Raw genomic sequence first — 20,939 nt, 5'->3', positions numbered from 1 at the left:
AGCAGTTTCAAACCTTTCTATCTTGCTATTGTTTTAATACTTTTCTTGGATGTGCATATTTTTGTGCTTCTGTTTCTCCCTCCGTTGCTTTACTGCTTTTAATTAGACTTTGTTGTTGTGACTTAACCCAGGGCCAGCATATTCGCAGCACTGATTTTGAGTTTTCTCTCACCTACGCATCCCCTTTTGTGAACTTGCAGGTTGCATATCAGAGTTTGTAGGAATAACACTGGATTAAAGGAGAGGGCGGCGTTAGTGTTTCATCTTTTGTGTTGTTCCAGTGGAAGTACCGGAAAAGCCCTCGAGGTCCAGGTGTGATTTTTGTGATTCTAGAAGACAGTCCTTCAAGCTTAGCGAGTCAGTTTTGACACCAAACTAAACCTCCCCAGTCTTTCAATCCGCTCCTTTTTGTACTTTTTTACTCCTGCGCCTCATTCTACGACAAAAAACGTAGAGAAGTTCAGCGGAGTGTGTAGTCGTTCCTGGTTCCCCCGTTTAAAGATTCAGCCTTTGAAGCTTAAATTCTACTCTGGTGAGGGCTAGACAAAACAATATTGCAATAAAACAGATTGCCATCTTGTCTTCTCCCTGAACTTCTTTACATAACCATCTTTGACAATGTTTCTATTTATTCTTATTTTTAATGCTACTATTATGATCCAGATACCAAATGTAAGCGTAAGCAACCGTGTACAAGGATTCTTTTGTAGCATGTATTGTGTCCCTGACAACATGGCTGCACTACTCCCTGTGTTGTGATTTAAACTATTAAAAGGAACTCTATGGGCCCAGTGTCTGTCTTTTTATCAGATATTACATTTCTCACCTAGACTCACCAATACACTTTTTTTTTTAAGTGCAGGGTCTCAATCCTGTCATAGTTTTAGTTTTAGTTTGTTTATTTGAGCAACAAATGCATACAGGTATAGTATAAATATAACATACAGAATTTTTCACAACATAAGAGGTATTAGTGCTGCTCAAAGGGAGTAGGAAGAAGTTAATTATAACTTATAAGGCCCTCCCCCTCCTTTCAGACTTACACAACTTAAACTACTGCTCACGGCACAATCATTTTTTAATGTATATTTAGGCTTTAACCATGAGATCTATGCAGCAAATCCAGACTGAGGAATTGCCTTAGTAGTGAATTAAATCAACAAACGGCTCCTCTTAGCAAATCCCAACAGTAAAGTCATTAGTTCATGACATTCTTGTGTTGCTCTTGCATAAGGTTGAAGGTGCACATGCTGGACATGGCATAATAAATCCGGATTCATAACATACTTCTCATTATCGGATCACAATAACTATTCATAGTTCAGGAACAGATGATTAATTACAAGAGTTTTGCAGACTTTTCCAGTATTTGCTTTCAGTACATTTACATTTTTTGAGTTGTATAATATTTTTTCTTAAGATTCATTTTCCTTCTTTCATTTTCCCATCACGGTCTGAAAACATGAATTGAATGTTTGCAGGGAGTAGTGTTTTTGGCTTTGAAGACAACTTGGGCAGTTTTTAATCGCACCAATTCTGGAGAATCTGCGACTGTACAAATAGTGGGTTGGTGAGCTCCCTATATCCGTCTTTGTGGATAATTCGTAAGGCCTTCTTTTGTAATTTATATAAAACATCTGTATTGATTTTATATGTGTTCCCCCAGTATAGCATAATTGTTGGTTTCAAACTTCTAACGAGTAAAAACTCTATTTCCATCCTATGTAGAACAGAATGCACTTCTGCCACTAGATGTCCTTGTTGCACAATATAAAAAACGGATCACATTAGAAGCTACAGTAAAACTTACATAGAAATACTAAATGTGCATTAAATGCCGCTTTATGGTTATGGTCCACTGTTAGAAAACATATTGCAATATTGTGCATTTTTAAGCCCTGCGTGTCATGGAAATCAAGTTAGTCGCCTAAACTTTCTGCTGAAATATTTTTACAAGAACCTCCAAACAGTGGAAAAGAAAAAATCAAGATGAAGACTTCAGGCGAGACACTGCAGGTGAATAGGGAAAAAATTTAAATTTACAGATATCAATTTGAAGCTGTTGCTGTCGATCACTGGTATAAATGTGAGAAAAAAATACATGGCAAGTTTTCTGTCATTTTATCTTTTCATATAAGAACAAGGTGTTTTATGCCGAAAAATGCCCCAAATTTCCCATCTTTTCGGCGACGAAATCTGAATAATGGATAGAGCTACATTCAAATTTATGGTTTCATTTTATTGATAAATGAGTTACCAAGACTTTTTCAGAGGGGATTTAGGATTTCTTGTTTAGTTTGAAAATAAGCTGTTTAGTGGAAAAATGTGTAAAAATTTAATTCTCGCCTTATTTTTTGACATTCAAAATATTAAATAATAAAAAATCCCTCTGAAAAAATCTTCCAAATATTGTTCAGTCCAAGGCTGGAAAATGTGAAGTCTTTAGGTCCGACTGACGTGGACATAGTGTCGCCACAATGACAGAAAATGTGTTTTGAGAAAAAGGGCCTTGAAATTGTGTTCTCCCATATAAGTCTATGGGGGAACATTGAATCAGCGCAATATTTAAACATGTTATTGTGAAGATTAGGCATATTTTCTGTTTCCGGGTGAAAGCTTGTATGTTCAGAGACCAATTTGGCCCAAAACCTGAAAACTGGAAAAAATGAGTTTTGCCTGTAGTGTCTCCCCTTATGTTAAAAAAAGGTGTTCTTGTGGTGAAATGTGCATCAACAGCTATTCAGAGATTCCAAGCCAGTGACAATATTATGCAACATGTAGCGATTGATAACACAAGATTCAAACAATTAAGGCAAAGATTCCATTTATTTTCAGATTTGCCTGTATAACATTGTGAGGATTTGTGAATGAACTCAATGATTCTTTGAATAAAATCTGATCAAACATAACAGGGCCATTTCAATTTTATGCTAAGATTTTTCTTTCCCTTTCAAGACAAATCAGAGAAAAAAAAAAAGACAAAAAGGAAAATTACAAAAAACAGAAATTAAAAAATCAAAAGAAAAGAATGAAAGCTACTTCGGAGGATCCGTGTTGATTCCATATTTTTCTTTTAGAAGCTTCAGCTGCTCTTCTTTCTTTTTCGTGTCCATCTTCTGGAAAGCCTAAAACGAGAAACCACTTTTAATAACTAGGTATTTTAGCTTTTAGATTTGGAAAAGTTAAGCTCGCACACAGAAAAATACTTACTCTGTTTGCGTTGTAGTACAGCACCACCAGGTATCGGTTACAGACGTTGAAGCCTGAGAGATGGTCACAGGCATTCTTAGCATCAAAGATATCTTCATAGACCACATATGCTGTGCCTCTGGATTCCGGTGTGTTACCCCTGAAAGACAGAAAATCATTTTGTCTAATTAGGCAACACCTTTAACAAGTCTTGCTGCTTTGTTGCACTTTGTTGTTGTTATCTCGACTTGATATATTTAAGTCTTGTTTGATGATCCACAACTAAAATTGAGGGGAAAAAACAACAACAACAAAAAACAGTGAATATATCAGAATTCTCCCTCATATTGGCAGCCATAACAGGCACTAGTGTCACATTAAGAAGTGATTTTGCAGCAGAGCCATCACAGGATTGGGTAAAATCCATTTGAATATTTCAATTTGAGTTTCATATTATCTGGGTATATAGAGTTCGGGAATGTGATGTCATATCTCTCAACATTGTGGGATTAGCAGCAATTGTAAACTAATGGAGATGTTAAAAGTTAAAAAACTCAGCAGCTAACAGACTTGTTGTTCCACAGCTTTTTTTCACCACTTTTTATATGGTTTTAGCTAATGTAAGTCTATGGAAACGTGCGCTAACAGCTGCAAAGATGGCGGATCTCATGGCAACTGTGAAATTTCCCGAACTTTAATAATTATAATAATAATTGAAGAAATGTAATTTGTGTTTTATTAAATCAAAACAAATTACTTGTACTTAATTATGTTTTTTCAAGTTCAGAAATGCTTTACACCCAGTTTTGACATAATTTAGTCCAAATTATTAGACACGTGTCTTTTTATTATACAAGTACACTTTGATTTAGTGGTACTTTGTGGGAATCATTTGAGAACTACTGGACTTGAGTATATCATGGTTGTTGTGTCCAAGAATGTAGTGTTAGCAAGTACTGATTTATATTCATTAACTTCTGTATAAGTTGTATTGTAAAGCACGTACATAGTTTACGATTATACTCACGTTCTGATTTGCCTGATGGGTCCATATTTTCCAAAAATGTCGTACATTTCTTCTGCTGTGATTTTGTAAGGCAGGTTCCTTATGTAGAGGACTCTGTTCACCTCGGGGGGTAATCGGATCTGAAAAAAACAAGACAAACTTGCAATAACTTGATAATAATCAAAGCTGCGCAACAGTCGCCGTAGTTAGGACCAGTCTTATTGTTGACGTATCGACGCAGTACAGTGCGTAGTAACAAACATTTCAGAAAAAGAGAACAGGTTTTACAAGCGAATCTGAAGTTATACAGCTAATATCACCAACTAACGTAATAAATTCGTAAATGTTTTGTGTCGCAATGCTTGCTAACTGCTAACGGAAGCTACACGTTTTAATCATTTTTACATACATTTCATGTACTCGACACCAATCATACAGTACAGATTCTTTATCAGACTTACATTGGCTCGTTTTGCTGCTTGCATAGCCATGGTGAATAATTTGATGAGTAAATATATTCCTGAAGAAAAAAAACCTGTGTTAGCTGTTGTTTTAGCCGCAGCAGAGAACTCAAAATGGCGGAAGTTGTTTCGCTGTGACGCACTTCCGCTGGACCCGAGCTTCTTCCTGTGGGACAAAGCAATCCGGACAATCAATGGCCAACAGCGCCATCATTTGGACTGTGCTTACCTTTTCTTATAATTTCGTCATGTGTAGTGTAGTTCATTCATTTAAACGAATCAATCACATAATACCTTCACATTCTGTAAAATCCTAGCCCAACCAAAATAAAGTGTCACGTTATGCCAACAAAACAAACATGAGCTTTTTTTATTTATTTTTTATTTATTTTTTATTACATGTTAATCTTTTAACATTTCAAACGTCATCATAAAACATCACACAACTTTCACAACTTCTATAATTTTGTATGTTTTTAAAAAATGTTTGGGCATAATTTAACATTTAACATTCAATTCAACATTCAAGTGTGCAGCGATACTACATCCATGCCCTTGCCCCAGCTATATAATGTATCTGGCCCATCATGTTGAAAAATAAATAATAAATGTGACTTGATAAACATAGAGTTCAATGGAGCAGGTAATGACGCAAAAATGTGCGGAACAAAAAATATTTTCAGAGAAAAAAAACTACATTTCCGGGTCACGTTCTCAGACGTTTCATTCTGTAACGTGGCTTTGAACTAACGCTAAGCTGAGGCCGTTACCAACGTTTTCGCTTTGTTTGCGGTGGATTGTTTTATTTTCAACGTTTGTACATTGTCAAAAGAACACCGTGCAAATAATAACCGAGATCAACGAACGCTGTAGAAAGTAACGTTATTTTCTTTGATGTGCGAAGTTTAGGCGGTTCTGTTAACGCTAGCGCTGCTAAGGCTAGCACGAGCCGAGCTAACGTTTGTCGGTAGAGGGAAAAAAACAGACCAGCTTTTGAACTCTGCAGGTGAGTTTTATTAAAAGGATTTGCTTGAGGGTTAACGTGATCTCACTCATTTTCATATGTGCCTTGAGACACAAACAAGGAAAATTCAAGTTAAGCCAAAACAAAGACGCTGTTGGAGACACTTTGCCTTGACATTTCAGCTAACGTCACTCATAGTCATTGTATGGTTTGTGATACAATTCAAGATAAATAAATAACTACTAAGTCTGTGGGGTCGATTGTTGAACAATGGGGGTGCAATGCAATGGGGGTGCAATTTAATGATCTAAGTTACCATGCTTAAATGTATGGCGTTCGTAGTTACGTACCAATGGAAATCTTTTTCTAAGTTCGCGCTGACAGTTTATTTCGCTTCTGTCGAAGAACGGCCTAACGTTTGCGTTCATTCACGAACATTCTTCAACTGAATTTACTCGTTGGTTTTCGGTAATTATTTGCAATGTATGCATACGTTCTGTCTTAGTGAATCCTTATTGAATTGCTGTATTTCTGCGTAGTAGCTACGGCTGAAAAAAACAAACAAACAATAAAACCAAATAATACAATTGTTGAGTATTGCACACTTTTAGTCCAGCTACTACAGTTTATATGACATAAACATGTGAACGTGACTTCTGATCTTCAAAAAACATGTTCTTCCTTTCCATTTAAAAAAAAAATGTATATCAGAATAATTTGTTAACAAATGATAACATTTTTGCACTGTTTTTCCAGGTCCTCACACTTCCACCTTTCCATACTTTTAACTGCGAACCACTTAGAACCACTTCATCATAATCCCTTATATCCTGCAAGTAAGTCCAGTTAACTATTTAACTTCACTACAATATATAATTGTAAAGTAATTGCTGTGCAGACCCTAAATTTAAAGATCATTTTAATTTAAATAGGGAAGGGGTAGAAATGTTGACATTATAATGTTGTATTTTATTTATTATCCAGGTAGCATCCAGTGTGTTTTTCCCTTATAAATGAGAGGTGACGGCTCATGGAATGCAGGGACTTATGAAGCTTCCAAAATGTCTTCAATCCATGGACTCCCAGATCAAGGATCTGATGTATCTATTCTCATAACCCGGGTTCACTTGCACCCTCTTTGTGAGCTGGTTGAGTTTTGGGCCAACTTTAGCCAAAATGGGGCAGCAGACTACATGAGCCTGGCCAAGGACATCCAGTCACCTGGCACCATTTTCAGAGAGTTTGAGGGAAGTCCTGGAGACCAGTGCTTGGCTCAGAAAGATGGCACCTGGTACAGAGCTCGCATCGTGTCGCAAAATGGATCACAGTACGTAGTCTTTCTCATTGACAAAGGCATGACCTATTGCACAAACGCATCAAAGCTCGCTTGGGGAAAGAGGGAGTACTTTGACTTGCCGCCTGAAGTAGAGTTTTGTGTGCTTGCCAATATCTTACCTGTGTCACCAGATAACAGATGGTCTCCAGTGGCACTGGAGTTTCTAAAGTCTCTCACTGGAAAATCTGTCAAGGTTCATGTTCAGAACTTCTTGAGGGTACATCGAATGTTTGTATTGCACATCCCTTGCATCTCAAAACAAATGTTTGAGATGGGATTTGCCAGAAAGTTGTCTGCAGAAATGTTCCAAGACTTTTTGCTATCATCACTACAGGTTAAAAGTAGACCCACACTACCACCAGAGCCTCAGTCCGTCGTCTGTATGGGAACAGGTGAGCGGCTGCATAATGAAGAGATGTACATGTACCCAGAGCTGCAAGCAGGTACCGTGGAGACTGTTGTCGTCACAGAAGTCACAAATCCTCTACGGATTTTCTGTCAGTTGAAGGTTTTTTCTCAAGAGCTAAAGAAATTGTCAGAGCAGCTGACACAGTGCTGTGATGGCAGAATTGCATCTTGTGCTATCGATCCTGAAATGATTGGTTTCCCTTGCGCTGCACGAGGTTCTGATGGTAAGTGGTACCGCTCAGTCCTCCAGCAAGTGTTCCCCGCAAACAAAGTGGTAGAAGTCCTGAATGTTGACTATGGAACAAAACAGATAGTTCATGTGGAGAACGTGAGACCACTGGCATCAGAGTTCTTCCGGATGCCTGTGGTGACGTACAACTGCTCCCTCCACGGAATCATTGACCAAGGCGTTGGATGGACAACATCTCAAATTGACTATCTCAGGACACTTCTTCTGTTCAAGACAATAATTGCTAAGTTTGAGTACCAAAGCATTACAGAGGGTGTTTATTATGTGACACTTTATGGTGATGAAAACTCAAACATCAACAACTTGTTTGGTTCCAAAGAGAGCTGCCTGCTGCAGTGTGACAAAACACATGTAGACTATGCCATCCGCCCAAGTGGATACACCCGCAACAATACTTCGATGCCACTAAGAAGAAAGGGAGGGACTGACGACAACAAAAAGAAGCTAAATACACATTTAGTCCCTGTTGAAAATCTTTCCATTGGCTCCACTCATGAAGCATTTGTACAGTATGTATCGAATCCATCAGAGTTTTGGATACAGACACAAAACTTTGCGAAGGAGTTGGATGAATTGATGGACAAAATGGCTAAAATGTATCAAAACGATTTGAAAGCTGATGTAGTCAAGAATCCGACTGTTGGTCTTTATTGTGCAGCCAAGGCGGAAGATGGCGAGTACTATAGAGCTATTGTAACAGAGATCGACAATACTAAGGTGAAGGTGCACTTTGTGGATTATGGAAACAGTGAATCCATCAACAATTGCTGCATCAAAGCTTTAAATGAGGAGTTCAAAAAGTTGCCCCAACTTGCACTCAAATGCACTCTTGCTGATGTTAGACCAAAAGGCAGAGAATGGAGGCAAGAAGCCTGTGAGCTGTTCACTAAAATTGTACTTGATAAAGCACTAAGTGTACATGTCACAGCCAAAGCAGATGGTTGTCATTTTGTTAAACTGACAGACCCAGATGCACAAGGAGAGAAAGATCTTGCAAAGCTTTTGTTTGCTGCTGGCTTCGCTGAAAAGAATGAAACAAAGACGCCCTCTAAAGGCAAAACAAACTCTGAAGTTGCTCTTCCTTCTACAGCACAGTACACTGGAACGTCTTTTCAGCATCCAAATGCTGTTATCTCTGGGGGCATTGAAAGAAAATGTGGTACTTTCAAAGAGCAGATGTTTTCTATTGGAAGCATTCTTGATGTCAATGTGTCCTATATTGAAAGCCCAAATGACTTCTGGTGTCAGTTAGTGCAAAGCACAGGGCACTTGAAGTTGCTGATGTATGACATGCAGACTCATTATAGGAATAGTGAGTTTCAGCCTCTTGTTGAAACTGCATGTGCAGCCCGTCACCCTGAAAACGGCATGTGGTATAGGGCTCTAATTGTCCAAAAACGTGAGACGCCTCATGTAGACGTGTTATTCATTGACTACGGTCAAACAGAAACTGTGTCTGTCTTTGACTTGAGGAAAATGGAAAAAGACTTTCTTTCTCTGCCAGGACAAGCATTCCGATGTAGCCTCTTTAACCCTGTTGACCCCACATCAGCTATTAATGACTGGACAGAAGAGGCAGTGGACAGGTTCCATACCTTTGTCGGAACTGCTGCAAATAGCTTTGTGATTTTGAAGTGTACGGTTTATGCTGTGATGTACAGTGAGCAGAAGATTGTGTTCAACATTGTGGATTTGGAAACCCCTTTTGAGAGTATCTGCACCAGTCTGGTTAATCTGGTTAAAAGTGCACCTCCTAAAGTTCCTTCGGGTCCCTCTTTCCGTCTTGACACATACTATTACTCCACTCACAATGTGAAAACGGGAACAGAGGAACAAGTGACCGTGACAAGTGTGAAAAATGTTTGCCACTTCTACTGCCAGCTCCAGAGAAATGCTGACACACTAAAAGATCTCCAACGTAAAGTGGCCAGTCTGTGTGCGCAACTTCAGAGAGTAACTGTTCCACCTGTCTTTGGAACACTGTGCTTTGCCAAATACACAGACGGTAATTGGTACAGGGGGCAAATCAAAGCCACAAAGCCATCCGTACTAGTGCACTTTGTGGATTACGGCGACACTCTGGAGGTAGTCAATTCTGATCTCCTTCCAATCCCCAAAGAAGCATCAGAAATCATGGCTGTTCCCGTCCAAGCACTTTTGTGCAGTCTGTCTGATATCCCTGATAACATTCCCCGAGAAGCCAACAGCTGGTTTGAGACAAGCTCCACAGAGGGTGAATTTAAAGCTCTCATTGTTGCAAAAGAACCTGATGGGAAGCTGGTAGTTGAGCTGTATCAGGGGAAAATCCAAGTTAATACTAAAATCAAGAAGTTGTTTGAGCTTGAGATGCTCACAGAAGGGACAGTAGTCTGCCAGGACAGCACATCTTTTGAGATAACAACGAAGGCTGCTAAGACGAGGACAAATGTTACCCCTATACAAACATATGCAGAGCAAGATGATGCCAAGCACAGCACAAACGATACACTTACCTTTGTCCCCAAAACCTCCCTCTCCAAAACCTTGACTGATTCTCGGGAGAGAAAGTCTCCCACACCCAAGCCTCACCACAATGTCAAAGGAAATCAGCAGCTGTACAAACCTCCGCCCCAAAGAGAATTAAATGCCAAGGCAGTATACGAGACACCAAAATGTACTGAGCCGCCACCCCTATCTGAACAAAAAGACAGAGACTCTCCCGTTCAATCTAAAAAACCCAACACCAGGCAACAGCCCTCAAGTCCAGCCACAGAAAGTTGGATCAACGACAATGATGTCTTGCCACCCAAAATTGAAAAACTGCCAAAACTTTCAGACCTGGCACCCAGATCGATCACAAGTGGTCTGGTCACAGATGTGTACATCTCACACTGCAACGGTCCACTCAGTTTCTATGTGCAATTGGTCAAAGAAGAGGATGACATTTTCTCTATGGTGGACAAGCTCAACGATCCAGAAACCGCCTCAATTTGTGCTGCTATCACAGATGTCCATCCCGGTGACCTTGTTCAGGCAGAGTTTACAGATGATTCCTCATGGTACCGTGCTGTAGTCAAAGAAAAACAAGATAAAGAAACGGTACTGGTAGAGTTTGTTGACTTTGGAAACACTGCATCTATTTCTCTTTCAAAAGTGTGCAAGCTTGACAAAGCCTTTCTACAACACCCGGCATACAGCACTCATTGTATGCTGAAGAGTGCAGCTGACCTCAAAGTCCTTGAGCCAGAGGTTTCATCAGCTTTTGAGTTAGCCATTGGTAATACTGGAGAAAAGCAACTCAAATGCAAGTTTATCCAGCTTTTAGGAACTGTTTGGGAAGTTATTCTAGAAGATGGTGACGTTGAAGTGGAGTGTAAGATTAGCAGGAAAAGCCAACATGATGACATTGAAGTCAAGAAAGCACCACCTACGGCAAAAGTGGTAGACTGGTGCTTTTTACAGTTCAAGCAACATGAATTCCAGGAGGGAAAACAGCTTGACGTCTACATTACATCTATAACTGATGCCCAGACATTCTGGTGCCAGCCCGCAGACTCTGAAGAGCTAGATCAGATAACAGAAAGTCTGGCAGAAAAGGGAGAAGCTGCAGACTCTATGAACCTTGGTTCTCTTGCAGTTGGCAGCCCTTGCATTGCTCTGTATTCTGAAGACCAACTTTGGTACCGCGCAGAAATCTTGAACAAAACTGGAGATGAGTTGTCCCTCTTCTTTGTTGACTATGGAAACAAGTCCCAAGTCAAGCTATGTGACGTGAGGCAAATAACCCCTGAAATTATCCAGAATCCAGTGCAGGCCTTCCTTTGTGAACTTCAAGGTTTTGATTCTCTAGAAGGATCTTGGAAAACTAGCGCAGAAGATGAGCTATCTGTACTCACTGCAGACCAACTTCTACAACTCACTGTGTGTAAAGTAACAAAGGAAGATGACAAACCCAAGTGTTACGTGCGTCTGGAATGTGAAGGTCAAGTAATCAATGAGTCAATGAGAAAGTTTTGGAAAAGCAATGCATTGGAAACCTCTACTGAGACTCGACCATTAACTACTGCGGAAGAGGCTGTTCCACTTGAAAAGCCAAACGAAGTTGAATCTTGTGATGACGGTGGTGCAGATGTTACGTCTGTAGATGGAAATGAAATGGTTGAGGTGCGGATGGAAGATCAAACTGGCACAACTGAAAAGGGTTCCCAATCAAGTGAAAACCTTGAGCCTTTTGAATTTGTAGTTGAAAAAGATGACGGTCAGATCTTGGCACATGAAAATTCCCTTCCATCATTTGCTGTGCCTTTAGAAGACATTGAAGACCAACTGTGTAGTACATCCTCTGGCTCCCAAATCCTTGAGAGCCTTGAAGTCAACATCTCCGCAATAACAACGGAACCCGGCGACGCCTTGCCTTTTGACATTGCCTCTGAGGAGACGGTGCTATACTGCACTGGCGACGAAAGTGAAGATTTAAGTTCAAGTTATGAGGCCAAACTGATGGACAAAGATCTGGAAGAGCATGATCTGTCAGTAATGGACTCCACTGGGACTGAAGATATGGGCTCCCCACTAGATGAGTGTTTCCTGGAGTTCACAGACGAGTCCGGCTTTACAGAGCCTTTTGATTCTCCGTGTAAAGAATCCAGGAGACACGACTCTGACATCAGCAAATACTTTGGTAAGCAGAACTTTTGATGTTCTTATTGTAATATCTGAAATTACTTAATCGCTTTGCTTTATTTGATTCTTTTCCAGATGCAAACCAGGATGCTGAAAACCCAGAAATGTTCATTTCAGAGACGCGCCCGGCCAGTGTGACAGCGGCGAGATTGGTAATACCAATACATTTTATGACACAATTTGATCAGTGAAGTTTTGCTTAAATATATCTCTTTGGCCTTCAGGTACCCTGTTTCTTCCTCAATCCAATGGGAAAGATCAGTCCAGAGAATGAGAGCCCAGATGAACATTCAGAGGGGTCACAGCAGGTACAGAAAAGTTTGAAATTGTTGACCTGTTCTTTTACAAAGTAATAAAAACAGAGTACATACATCTGACCCTCGAGGTTTAAACTTCCATTACAGAATGAAGATTTGTTTGTCGTGCCTTCAAGTATGTTTCCCCAGGATTCATTTGGTGAGTTTTGAGTTAATCTAGTCTCACAAGTAATATTTTTTATGCATTTCTCAGTGCTAGAAACTAGATAGAACTATAATCATTAATCATCACCTGTGACTATTCTTCAGGCAGTTTAAATGAGTTTTTAAATTTTATTTTTAGATTCTGACCTGGATGTTGAGACCCCAAAGGAAGTCATTCCAGCAACTAAAAGTTCTCCCAGTGTGACATCAGCACAAATGGTAAACGGTGGACATATACATAAACAAGTAAATCAAAATTTTAAAATTTTGATTTACTTTAAAAAATCAAATTTTTTAAAGTCAGAAGCCGTTTGACACATCTTTGCTTTTTAAGGTGCCTCGTTTAGCTTTGAGTCCAACTGACAAGATTCCTGATGAACCCTCAGAGTTTCAGCAGGTACAACAGAATTTACTGGCAGCAAGTCTAAATATTACAAAATATTATCATTTTCATCACTTAATTGAACTTTTAACCTGAGCTGAAGTTTACTTTATAGAATGAACATTTATTGCTGCCCTCACATGGTTCACCACAGGAGTCCTTCAGTGAGTATATTGGTATTCATCCCACTGTTGTTGAATGTTATTGTACTACTTGACAATAATAATGCCATTCAATATGACCTCTTTCTAAGTTTTTCCAGATTCAGACCTGGAACCTGAGTCTCCAACCATTGACCGCTCATCAGTGCCTACGGTAAACGAAATCACTGTTGTTTAAATTGTTGTTTAAATGGGTGACATTACGAAGGAAGGACTAAATATTGAGCATACAATAATGTTGTGATGTAGAATTCACAGAATGAAGATTTGATGCCGCTGCCCACAAATGATGTTACTTCTCAGGATTCACACGGTGAGTATTTTATTTCTGGGTTTGAATTCAAGGAAACTTTTCATAAAATATAAAATTGAGCATGACACACAGTACAGTAATGCTGATTTCCCTCATGTATATTTTTAGATTCAGCGCAGGAGGCGGAGCTCTCAGAGGAAGGTGCTCCTGAAACACCTGCAAGTGTCACAGCAGTTAAAACGGTATGATATGATATACATGATTCACAGTAAAACAGAACCAAATCCTTAACGTTGAAATACCACCAAATATATATACTGATTTACAGAATGAAGATTTATTAACCTGTCCCTCGAAGGATTCAATAGGTATTTTATTTTATTTTTTTTGTCATCATCTTCCGGCGCTAAACTTGAATTGAATGTTACTTTTTTTTGTATTTTTTTCAGAGTTTCACCACGATCCTGAGACTCAAGAGGATCTGATTCCAAAATGTACTGTTCAACAGTTCTGCAGTTCAACATCAGCACAAATAATGGTAAATCATTGCAACAATCCATAAAATACGTAGTTGATATCGTGTGCCCGTTCAGTGCAAATAGTGGAATAACATAATATAATTTTACAGTTTTATAATCATGTAAAACTTTTATAGTGAAGAGGTTGCAGTCTGTTTAAAAAAAAAAAAGATTTAATTTTGTATTTGTGGTTTGGATAATAGATAATACAGTTTTATTGTTGACATATGATACATTTAATCTTGTGCATTGGTATGGCTGCCTCTTAAAACAATATGTATGTATTTCTCTGCTTTTGTGCCATGAGTCATTTCTTTTTATAATGACAGTGTGATGATGATGATGATGGTCTGCTGCTGGCATCGAATGTTGCTTTGCCTCATGATTCCTTTGGTAGGTTTTCTTTTACTTGTACATAACCTGTGTTGATAGTGATGTTCTTGATAAGATATTTAATTTGCCCAGATATAGAGCTGGAAACTGAGACTTCAGACGGAGTCGTTCCAGAAACAACCTCTCAAAGTTCACCAGTGCCCATGGTAAAAGAGTCTTATGTTGCAGAGTAATTAAAATGGTTGACATTATACAGGAAATAGATCTAATCCCGTATGTGGACAGACTATATTAATGCCTTTGTTTAAATGTCAGAATGAAGGTTTGTTGCTGGCACCATTGAGTGATGAAACTGACTCTGCGGGGTCATTTGGTGAGTGCTCCTTACACAGAAGTAGAAAATGAGTGTACAAAACTATGATATGCAACGTTTTTCTGTCATATTTCTTAGATTTGGACAAGGATGTAGAGACAACAGAGGAAAGGGTAATGATATAATGATAAATGTGTCAAATCTTATCCACGGGGATGTCATAACGTCACTTAGATTATAAACATCCTTTACAGAATGAGGTTTTCCTGATTCTTCCCTCAACTGACGGCACATCTCAGGATTCACTTGGTATTCTTTTTCCCCTCAAGCAACCATACATTTTTTGTTTGATTATAGAACATCTTGGCCATCTCTGTACTGAACTGCTACTTTTCCAGATTTAGACAATGATACGGAGACCCCAGGCGTAGAGACTCGAGAGCCAGCGACTGTCAGCCTGACGTCTACAGAAACGGTAACTCACGGCAACTAAAAAGCTAAAAGAATGTGCGAGTATTAAGCACTTTAAATGTATGTACAAAAACCTACTTGTTCAAGAATACACTAAGAATGTAAAGTGTCAGGGCTGTAGTTGTTATCGCCTCTTGTCTGCTTTTCCATGTGACCGTCCTTGTTTCCTTCCACTCTCCTACCTAAATAAATATATCAAATACATACAGCAAAACACTAGGGCAAGCAAGAGGTAACCGGTGCTCGAATGGGACCACCCTGGTACCGGGTCGCCAAAACCTTGCTCTTGGACACTCAAAGGCTCCTCCAAATGTACGATGAAGAACAGTTGAGCAGGAGGTGGGCTGGTGCTCGAAGGGCGCCCCCTTTTGGCAACAGCTTCCCAAATGTTGCTTCTTTTAACGCATAGACCAGGACACACTGAAATGTCCTCACAGATGACAAATATTTAAGACACATAAGAAGGAAACCATAAGTTTATATATATGCACGTACTGTCCATGTACAGGTGTATATAAATATAGCAATGATGGTACTATATGTGGCAGTGTCACGAAAAAATGACGAAGAAATGACAAAAATGTGACGAAAAATGACAAAAATGTGACAAAAAATGACAAAAATGTGACAAAAATGACAAGAATGTGACGAAAAAAATGACAAAAAATGTGACAAAAAAATGACAAAAATGTGACAAAAAATGACAAAAATATGACAAAAAATGACAAGAATGTGACGGAAAAAATGACAAAAATGTGACAAAAAATGACAAAAATGTGACAAAAAATGACAAAAAATGTGACAAAAATGACAAAAAATGACAAATGTGACAAAAAATGACAAATGTGACAAAAATTGACAAGAATGTGACGAAAAAATGTGACAAAAAAATGTGGAAAAAAAATGACAAAAAAATGTGAAAAAAATGACAAAAAATGACAAAAAAATGACAAAAATGTGACATAAATGACAAGAATGTGATGAAAAAAATGACAAAAATGTGACGAAAAAATGACAAAAAATGTGACAAAAAATGTGACAAAAAATGTGACAAAAAAATGACAAAAAATGACAAAAAAAATGACAAAAAAAATGACCAAAAAATGACAAAAAAATGACAAAAAATGTGAAAAAAAATGACAAAAAATGACAAAAAAAATGACAAAAATGTGACATAAATGACAAGAATATGACGAAAAAAATGAGAAAAAGTGACAGGTGTATATAAATATAGCAATTATGGTACTATATGGGGCAGTATCAGACGGCAGCAATAACCTGTCACCATTCCATTCCATATTTAAGAATGTACAATAAGACAGTATTCCAAACCTGATTCTGGACCAAAGACTATGTAAATTTATTTCCTATGTTTGATTATGGTCATGTATCTATATCCTAAACCATGTGTTGATTATGGTTATGTACATCTTAATTGTACCATAATGAGCTGGTCTCAGAGAACAAACCGGAAAGTAAAAGAACGGCAGCTGTAAAGTTTGTAAATGCGTTTAAAGGGGTCGGCATAAATAAGCATTGTTTGCTTCAGCCGACTCCCTTTTGGGCATTATTGTGTTTCTTTTCTTTTGTAACAACTTGGAACTTGGAATTGCACTAACCGTGAAGTATGACTGGAATTACATAATGACACTTCTATCTTCTTTATACCTGCAGAGCGAAGATGTGTTGCCCATAAATGTTGCTTTGCCTGACGATTCTTTTGGTAAGTTTTTTTGTTCACCTGTGAGGGTAGTTTAAATGTGAGGGATTTTTTTGTTGGTGATGGCCGTGCTTTTATAAGAGATTTATTATTTATCTTTGTTCAGACTCCGATGACAATTCAGAGAAAGCAGAGGTTGTCATTGCTGAGAGAATGGTGAAAATACTGTTAAGCTATATTATTAAACCCTTTGAACTTGTAGAATATACTAGTAACACATGTACTTTGACATGAAGTTGCAGGACCAGGGATTCTCACCACAGCCCACAGGTGAAGTCTTGCCTGAGGGTTCAAAAGGTGAGTGATTTTTCCCTACAACAAGAAAACTCTACATAGAATCACTGTAGTCCACATTCTCTTAAGTTTTGGCTGGGTTTCAGTGTCCCACAGTACATTTGCAGTGAAGTCTTTGGCACAACTTGCAGAGCAACAGTTCGAGGCTGCGGTTGATGTCCTGTGTCCAAGCAGGAAAGATGAGTCCACATCTGGAAAGGTAGTGGTTCAAAGGAAATATAAAATGTTCAAGTTGGTACAAAAAATGCACTCACTCCTTTCATTGTTCGATTCAGACTGACGGAGCATCGGAGCTGCTGAGCCGCTGTGAAGGTAGATGAATCCTCTCTTACCATCAGAGCCGTGGGAAGATGTTTCAGTTAGGGGGCGCTGAGGGACAAAATTTACCCCCAAAATACTTTTTCTGTGCATAAATCCTATTTATTAACCTCTTAACTCCCGCCTGAACCGAGAGCATTTTCTCCAGTTCAGCTTTACCCAAATCCTGTAGGCCAGTGTAACACCTCATTTGAAAGACCTACAAAACTCACTTTTTTTGTTGGGCAGTCGTCTCATTTTTGTCAAATTTTCGTGACTTTTTTGTCACTTTTTCGTCAAATTATTCACATTTTTTTGTCAAATTCTTATCACTTTTTCGTCCATTTTTTCTTAATTTTTCATCAAATTTTTCTCACTTTTTTGTCAAATTTTTGTCCATTTTGGTCATTTTTTGCATATTTTTTGTCACTTTTTGGTCAATGTTTTCTCACTTTTTTCACATTTTCATTCTTGTTTTCGTCTCAGTTTTGTCGCTATTTTCACACCTTTTTCCCAGAAGCTTTTGGACTGGGGGTAAAGCTGGAGAAAATGTGCTCGGTTCAGGTGGGAGTTAAGGGGTTAATATTGCCTGCAGTTCACAAACTATCCACCAGGGGGTGCTGCAGCGCCCTCAACACCCTGGGTTCCCACGGCCTTGCTCACCATTTCAAATGTAGGAGCTGTATCTTTTATCTCTGTGTTCTCTGCAGATTTGTTGGGAGGTGGTGATGTGGCCGAGCCTCCTGCTTACACTGGAGCTTCTACAGAAAAGGTGAAGTGAAGCTAAAATTCCTCATGGCTTGTAATATTTTGACGTCTTTCATAATTGGCATAACATCGAGCTGAATTTATGTTTTACAATGTTTGTTTTCGTTTAATAAGATCTTGCCTGTCGATCAGTGCATCCAAGTTGTACTTTCACGCAATGATCCTGTCTCATTTTTCATACTGCATCACTGTGTGGGGCCGAGCTTAACCAGTCCACTATGAGAGGTGTGATCTCTCTGTACAAACAAGCTTTAAAAGTGCTCGACAAAAAGCCCATGATGTGGCACTGCTGCAGAATTCAAGAGAAGCATAATCTTTTTAAGTTTTGAAAATGTTAAGAAGTTCTCTTTTGTTAAATTTGTTTTTAAATGTGTCAACAACCTCGCTCCCGATATCGCTGCAGGAATGATTGAAACATGTGCAGCTCACGGGATCGTCACAAGGGGGCGCTGTCAGGGTGCGGTACAAGGGCCACAGATCTGGAACACTTTACCTGCTGATCTGAAAACTTTAACAGACCTGAGCCAGTTTAAAAGTAAAGTTAAACAGTGGCTCAAACTGAATCAAACTCGTGGACACAACAGACATTTATAATATTTTATTGCAAACCTTTTCTAAATTGTATTATTTGTAATGATTTATGTAAATGTTACTATTTTATGTCTTGGGGATATATTCGGAATATTCATTATAATCATGTTTAATGTTGTTCCTCTGCTTCATGTTTCTGCTCCACATGAACAAAGCTCAGAGCTGAACCTTTGGCAGAGAATTTACATGATCTGAGGCTCTTTCAGACGCTCAATACAAGTTTGGATGATTTTAGTCTCTCCTTTTCATTTTTATTTAGTCTTATTTTAGTCGACTAAAACATCTGGACATTTTAGTCATAGTTTTGTCTCATGAAAAACGTATGTAAATGTTACTATTTTTTGTCTTAGGGACCAGGTCTGCGAACTAGCTTTTAGCTCTACGGCCTATGAACATGGCATCGGTTATTGTAACAATGCCTATCAAATAAACTATATAAATGAATAACAAATACTAGTATACATGAACCTGGATGCGACATTAACTCACCAGTAGGAAATGTTCTCACTTGTGTGTGGTGCTTTCTGTTCAGGGCGAGGAGGTGTCCCTTTTGGACCTCTGCTCAGGTACTGCACTTGGAATAACTACAGGAAATCGCCGTTGTATTATTGCACTGCAGTAAATCAAAACATGTTATTTCCGTTGCAGATGAAAGAGCTGAAAATCTCTCTCCCCCTGATGCAAGCCGTCCAAGTGTGACAGAAGAGGAAACGGTATCTTGCTTCAGATTTACTTCACCACCACAGTTACACCAGTGCGTTTGTTTCCAGTCGACTGTTTCTGACATCTTTATTCTCTTTTGAGGATGAGAGACCTCCCAGTGTCGAGGTGCCCTGTGCACAGCTGATTGGTTAGTTTTGCTTGTGCTTGTGCTTTTATCAGTGTCAAACATGGGACTTTCCTTTCCTTACCACGTGCTCTTGGTGGTTTTTGTGTCTAGTGCTGGATGACGTGGAGACGGGAGCTGAGCCAGAGTCCTGCCCGTTTTCATCCTCACATCTTCCACATATGGTAAAGAAAAAAGTAACTCGCCAGGTCTCACACTTGCTTACTCACGCTTACAGCAGGTTCAGTGCATAAGTTCAAACAGAACCTAAGAGTTTCCCCTTTACCTCGGGCAAATTAAAGTTTTGTGAATGGGCTTAAACACAGTAAAAGTATTAAATAGTCTTTCATTATAGCTGACACGTGCATTTTCTCACGCTGACGTCTCAACCCTGTAAAGTAAAACGGCACATTTGTTTCCTCAGGCGGAGCTGGCAGATCACATGAGCTGTGTCGTGGAAGAGGACGTCTGTGCAGGTATGTGCAGGGGCCGGACTGGGACTGAAAAACCGCCCTGGACTCTGGTCAGCCTGGCCCAAATTAGCGTAAATGTGACACTTCCACAAATACATATGTGAACTTCTTACCGCCTTAACCGAGAGCATTTTCTCCAGTTCGGCTTTGCCCAAATCAAAAAGCTTCTTGACTGGAGAGCAACACTGTAACGTCTCATTTGAAAGTGAAAATCTAGAAAAGTGACAGTAACTTTTTGTCACGTTGTCGCTGCATTTTTGTCATGTTTTTGTTGCTTTTTCATTACTTTTTGTGGCTTTTTGCCGTGTTTTCGTCACTTTTTTGTCACTTTTTCGTTGTGTTTTCATCTCTTGTTATTCGGGGGTTTTTTCATGTTGTTTTTTCATCGCTTTTTTCATCCCTTTGTCATCACGTTTTCGTCACATTTTGTTGCTTTTCCAGTGCATTTTTGTTTTTGGAGGCTTTTCTTTTAACCCCTTAACTCCTGCCTGAACCGAGCACATTTTCTCCAGTTTGGCTTTACCCCAATCCAAAAGCTTCTGGAAAAAAGGTGTGAAAATAGTGACAAAACTGAGACGAAAACAATGATGAAAATGTGACAAAAAAGTGAGAAAAGTTGGACAAAAAAGTGACGAAAAATTGATGAAAAAGTGGCAAAAATGTCACAAAAAAATTACAAAAAAGTGACAAAAATTTGATAAAAATTTGACAAAAAATGACCAAAAAAAATTAGTTACAAAAAAAATTAGTTACAAAAATGAACAGGAACAAAAAAATGATGGAGAAAGAATCTGATGACGTG

The 20,939-nt window shown here is 38.8% G+C and overlaps 2 protein-coding genes and 1 long non-coding RNA gene across 3 annotated transcripts; 2 read left to right on the top strand and 1 right to left on the bottom strand.

Annotated features, from left to right (window-relative positions):
* Nucleotides 1-2,832: 2,832 nt before the first annotated feature.
* sf3b6 (splicing factor 3b, subunit 6) lies at nucleotides 2,833-4,797 on the bottom strand. The gene is made up of 4 exons (XM_079572260.1): nucleotides 4,657-4,797; nucleotides 4,217-4,335; nucleotides 3,211-3,349; nucleotides 2,833-3,125 (listed from the first exon to the last, which is right to left on the bottom strand). The coding sequence occupies exons 1-4, from the start codon at nucleotides 4,684-4,686 to the stop codon at nucleotides 3,036-3,038; spliced, it is 378 nt and encodes a 125-aa protein (XP_079428386.1). The 5' UTR covers nucleotides 4,687-4,797; the 3' UTR covers nucleotides 2,833-3,035.
* Nucleotides 4,798-6,681: 1,884 nt separating this feature from the next.
* On the top strand, nucleotides 6,682-14,018 carry tdrd6a (tudor domain containing 6a; the record flags this gene model as incomplete). The annotated part of the gene is made up of 5 exons (XM_079572447.1): nucleotides 6,682-11,428; nucleotides 11,903-12,274; nucleotides 12,352-12,428; nucleotides 12,501-12,584; nucleotides 13,983-14,018. The coding sequence occupies 5 exons, from the start codon at nucleotides 6,682-6,684 to the stop codon at nucleotides 14,016-14,018; spliced, it is 5,316 nt and encodes a 1,771-aa protein (XP_079428573.1).
* Nucleotides 14,019-18,195: 4,177 nt separating this feature from the next.
* On the top strand, nucleotides 18,196-19,552 carry LOC306975010. Its single transcript, XR_013793688.1, has 3 exons — nucleotides 18,196-18,251; nucleotides 19,371-19,404; nucleotides 19,487-19,552. It is a non-coding gene; the product is annotated as an uncharacterized lncRNA (long non-coding RNA).
* Nucleotides 19,553-20,939: the final 1,387 nt, after the last annotated feature.

The sequence above is a fragment of the Gobius niger genome (genome assembly GCF_951799975.1).
Source record: "Gobius niger genome assembly, chromosome: 15".
Classification (NCBI taxonomy): Eukaryota; Metazoa; Chordata; class Actinopteri; order Gobiiformes; family Gobiidae; genus Gobius; species Gobius niger.
This window is presented reverse-complemented; position numbering and strand designations above follow the sequence as displayed.

What these genes read in the sequence shown, in the direction of transcription:
- sf3b6 (XM_079572260.1), bottom strand. Translation starts at nt 4,686, where the DNA reads ATGGCTATGCAAGCAGCAAAACGAGCCAAT. An exon ending in AAGCAGCAAAACGAGCCAAT is followed by an intron (nt 4,336 to 4,656) that starts GTAAGTCTGATA and finishes TGTTTTTTTCAG; the next exon opens with ATCCGATTACCCCCCGAGGT. An exon ending in CCCATCAGGCAAATCAGAAC is followed by an intron (nt 3,350 to 4,216) that starts GTGAGTATAATC and finishes TCTGTCTTTCAG; the next exon opens with GGGTAACACACCGGAATCCA.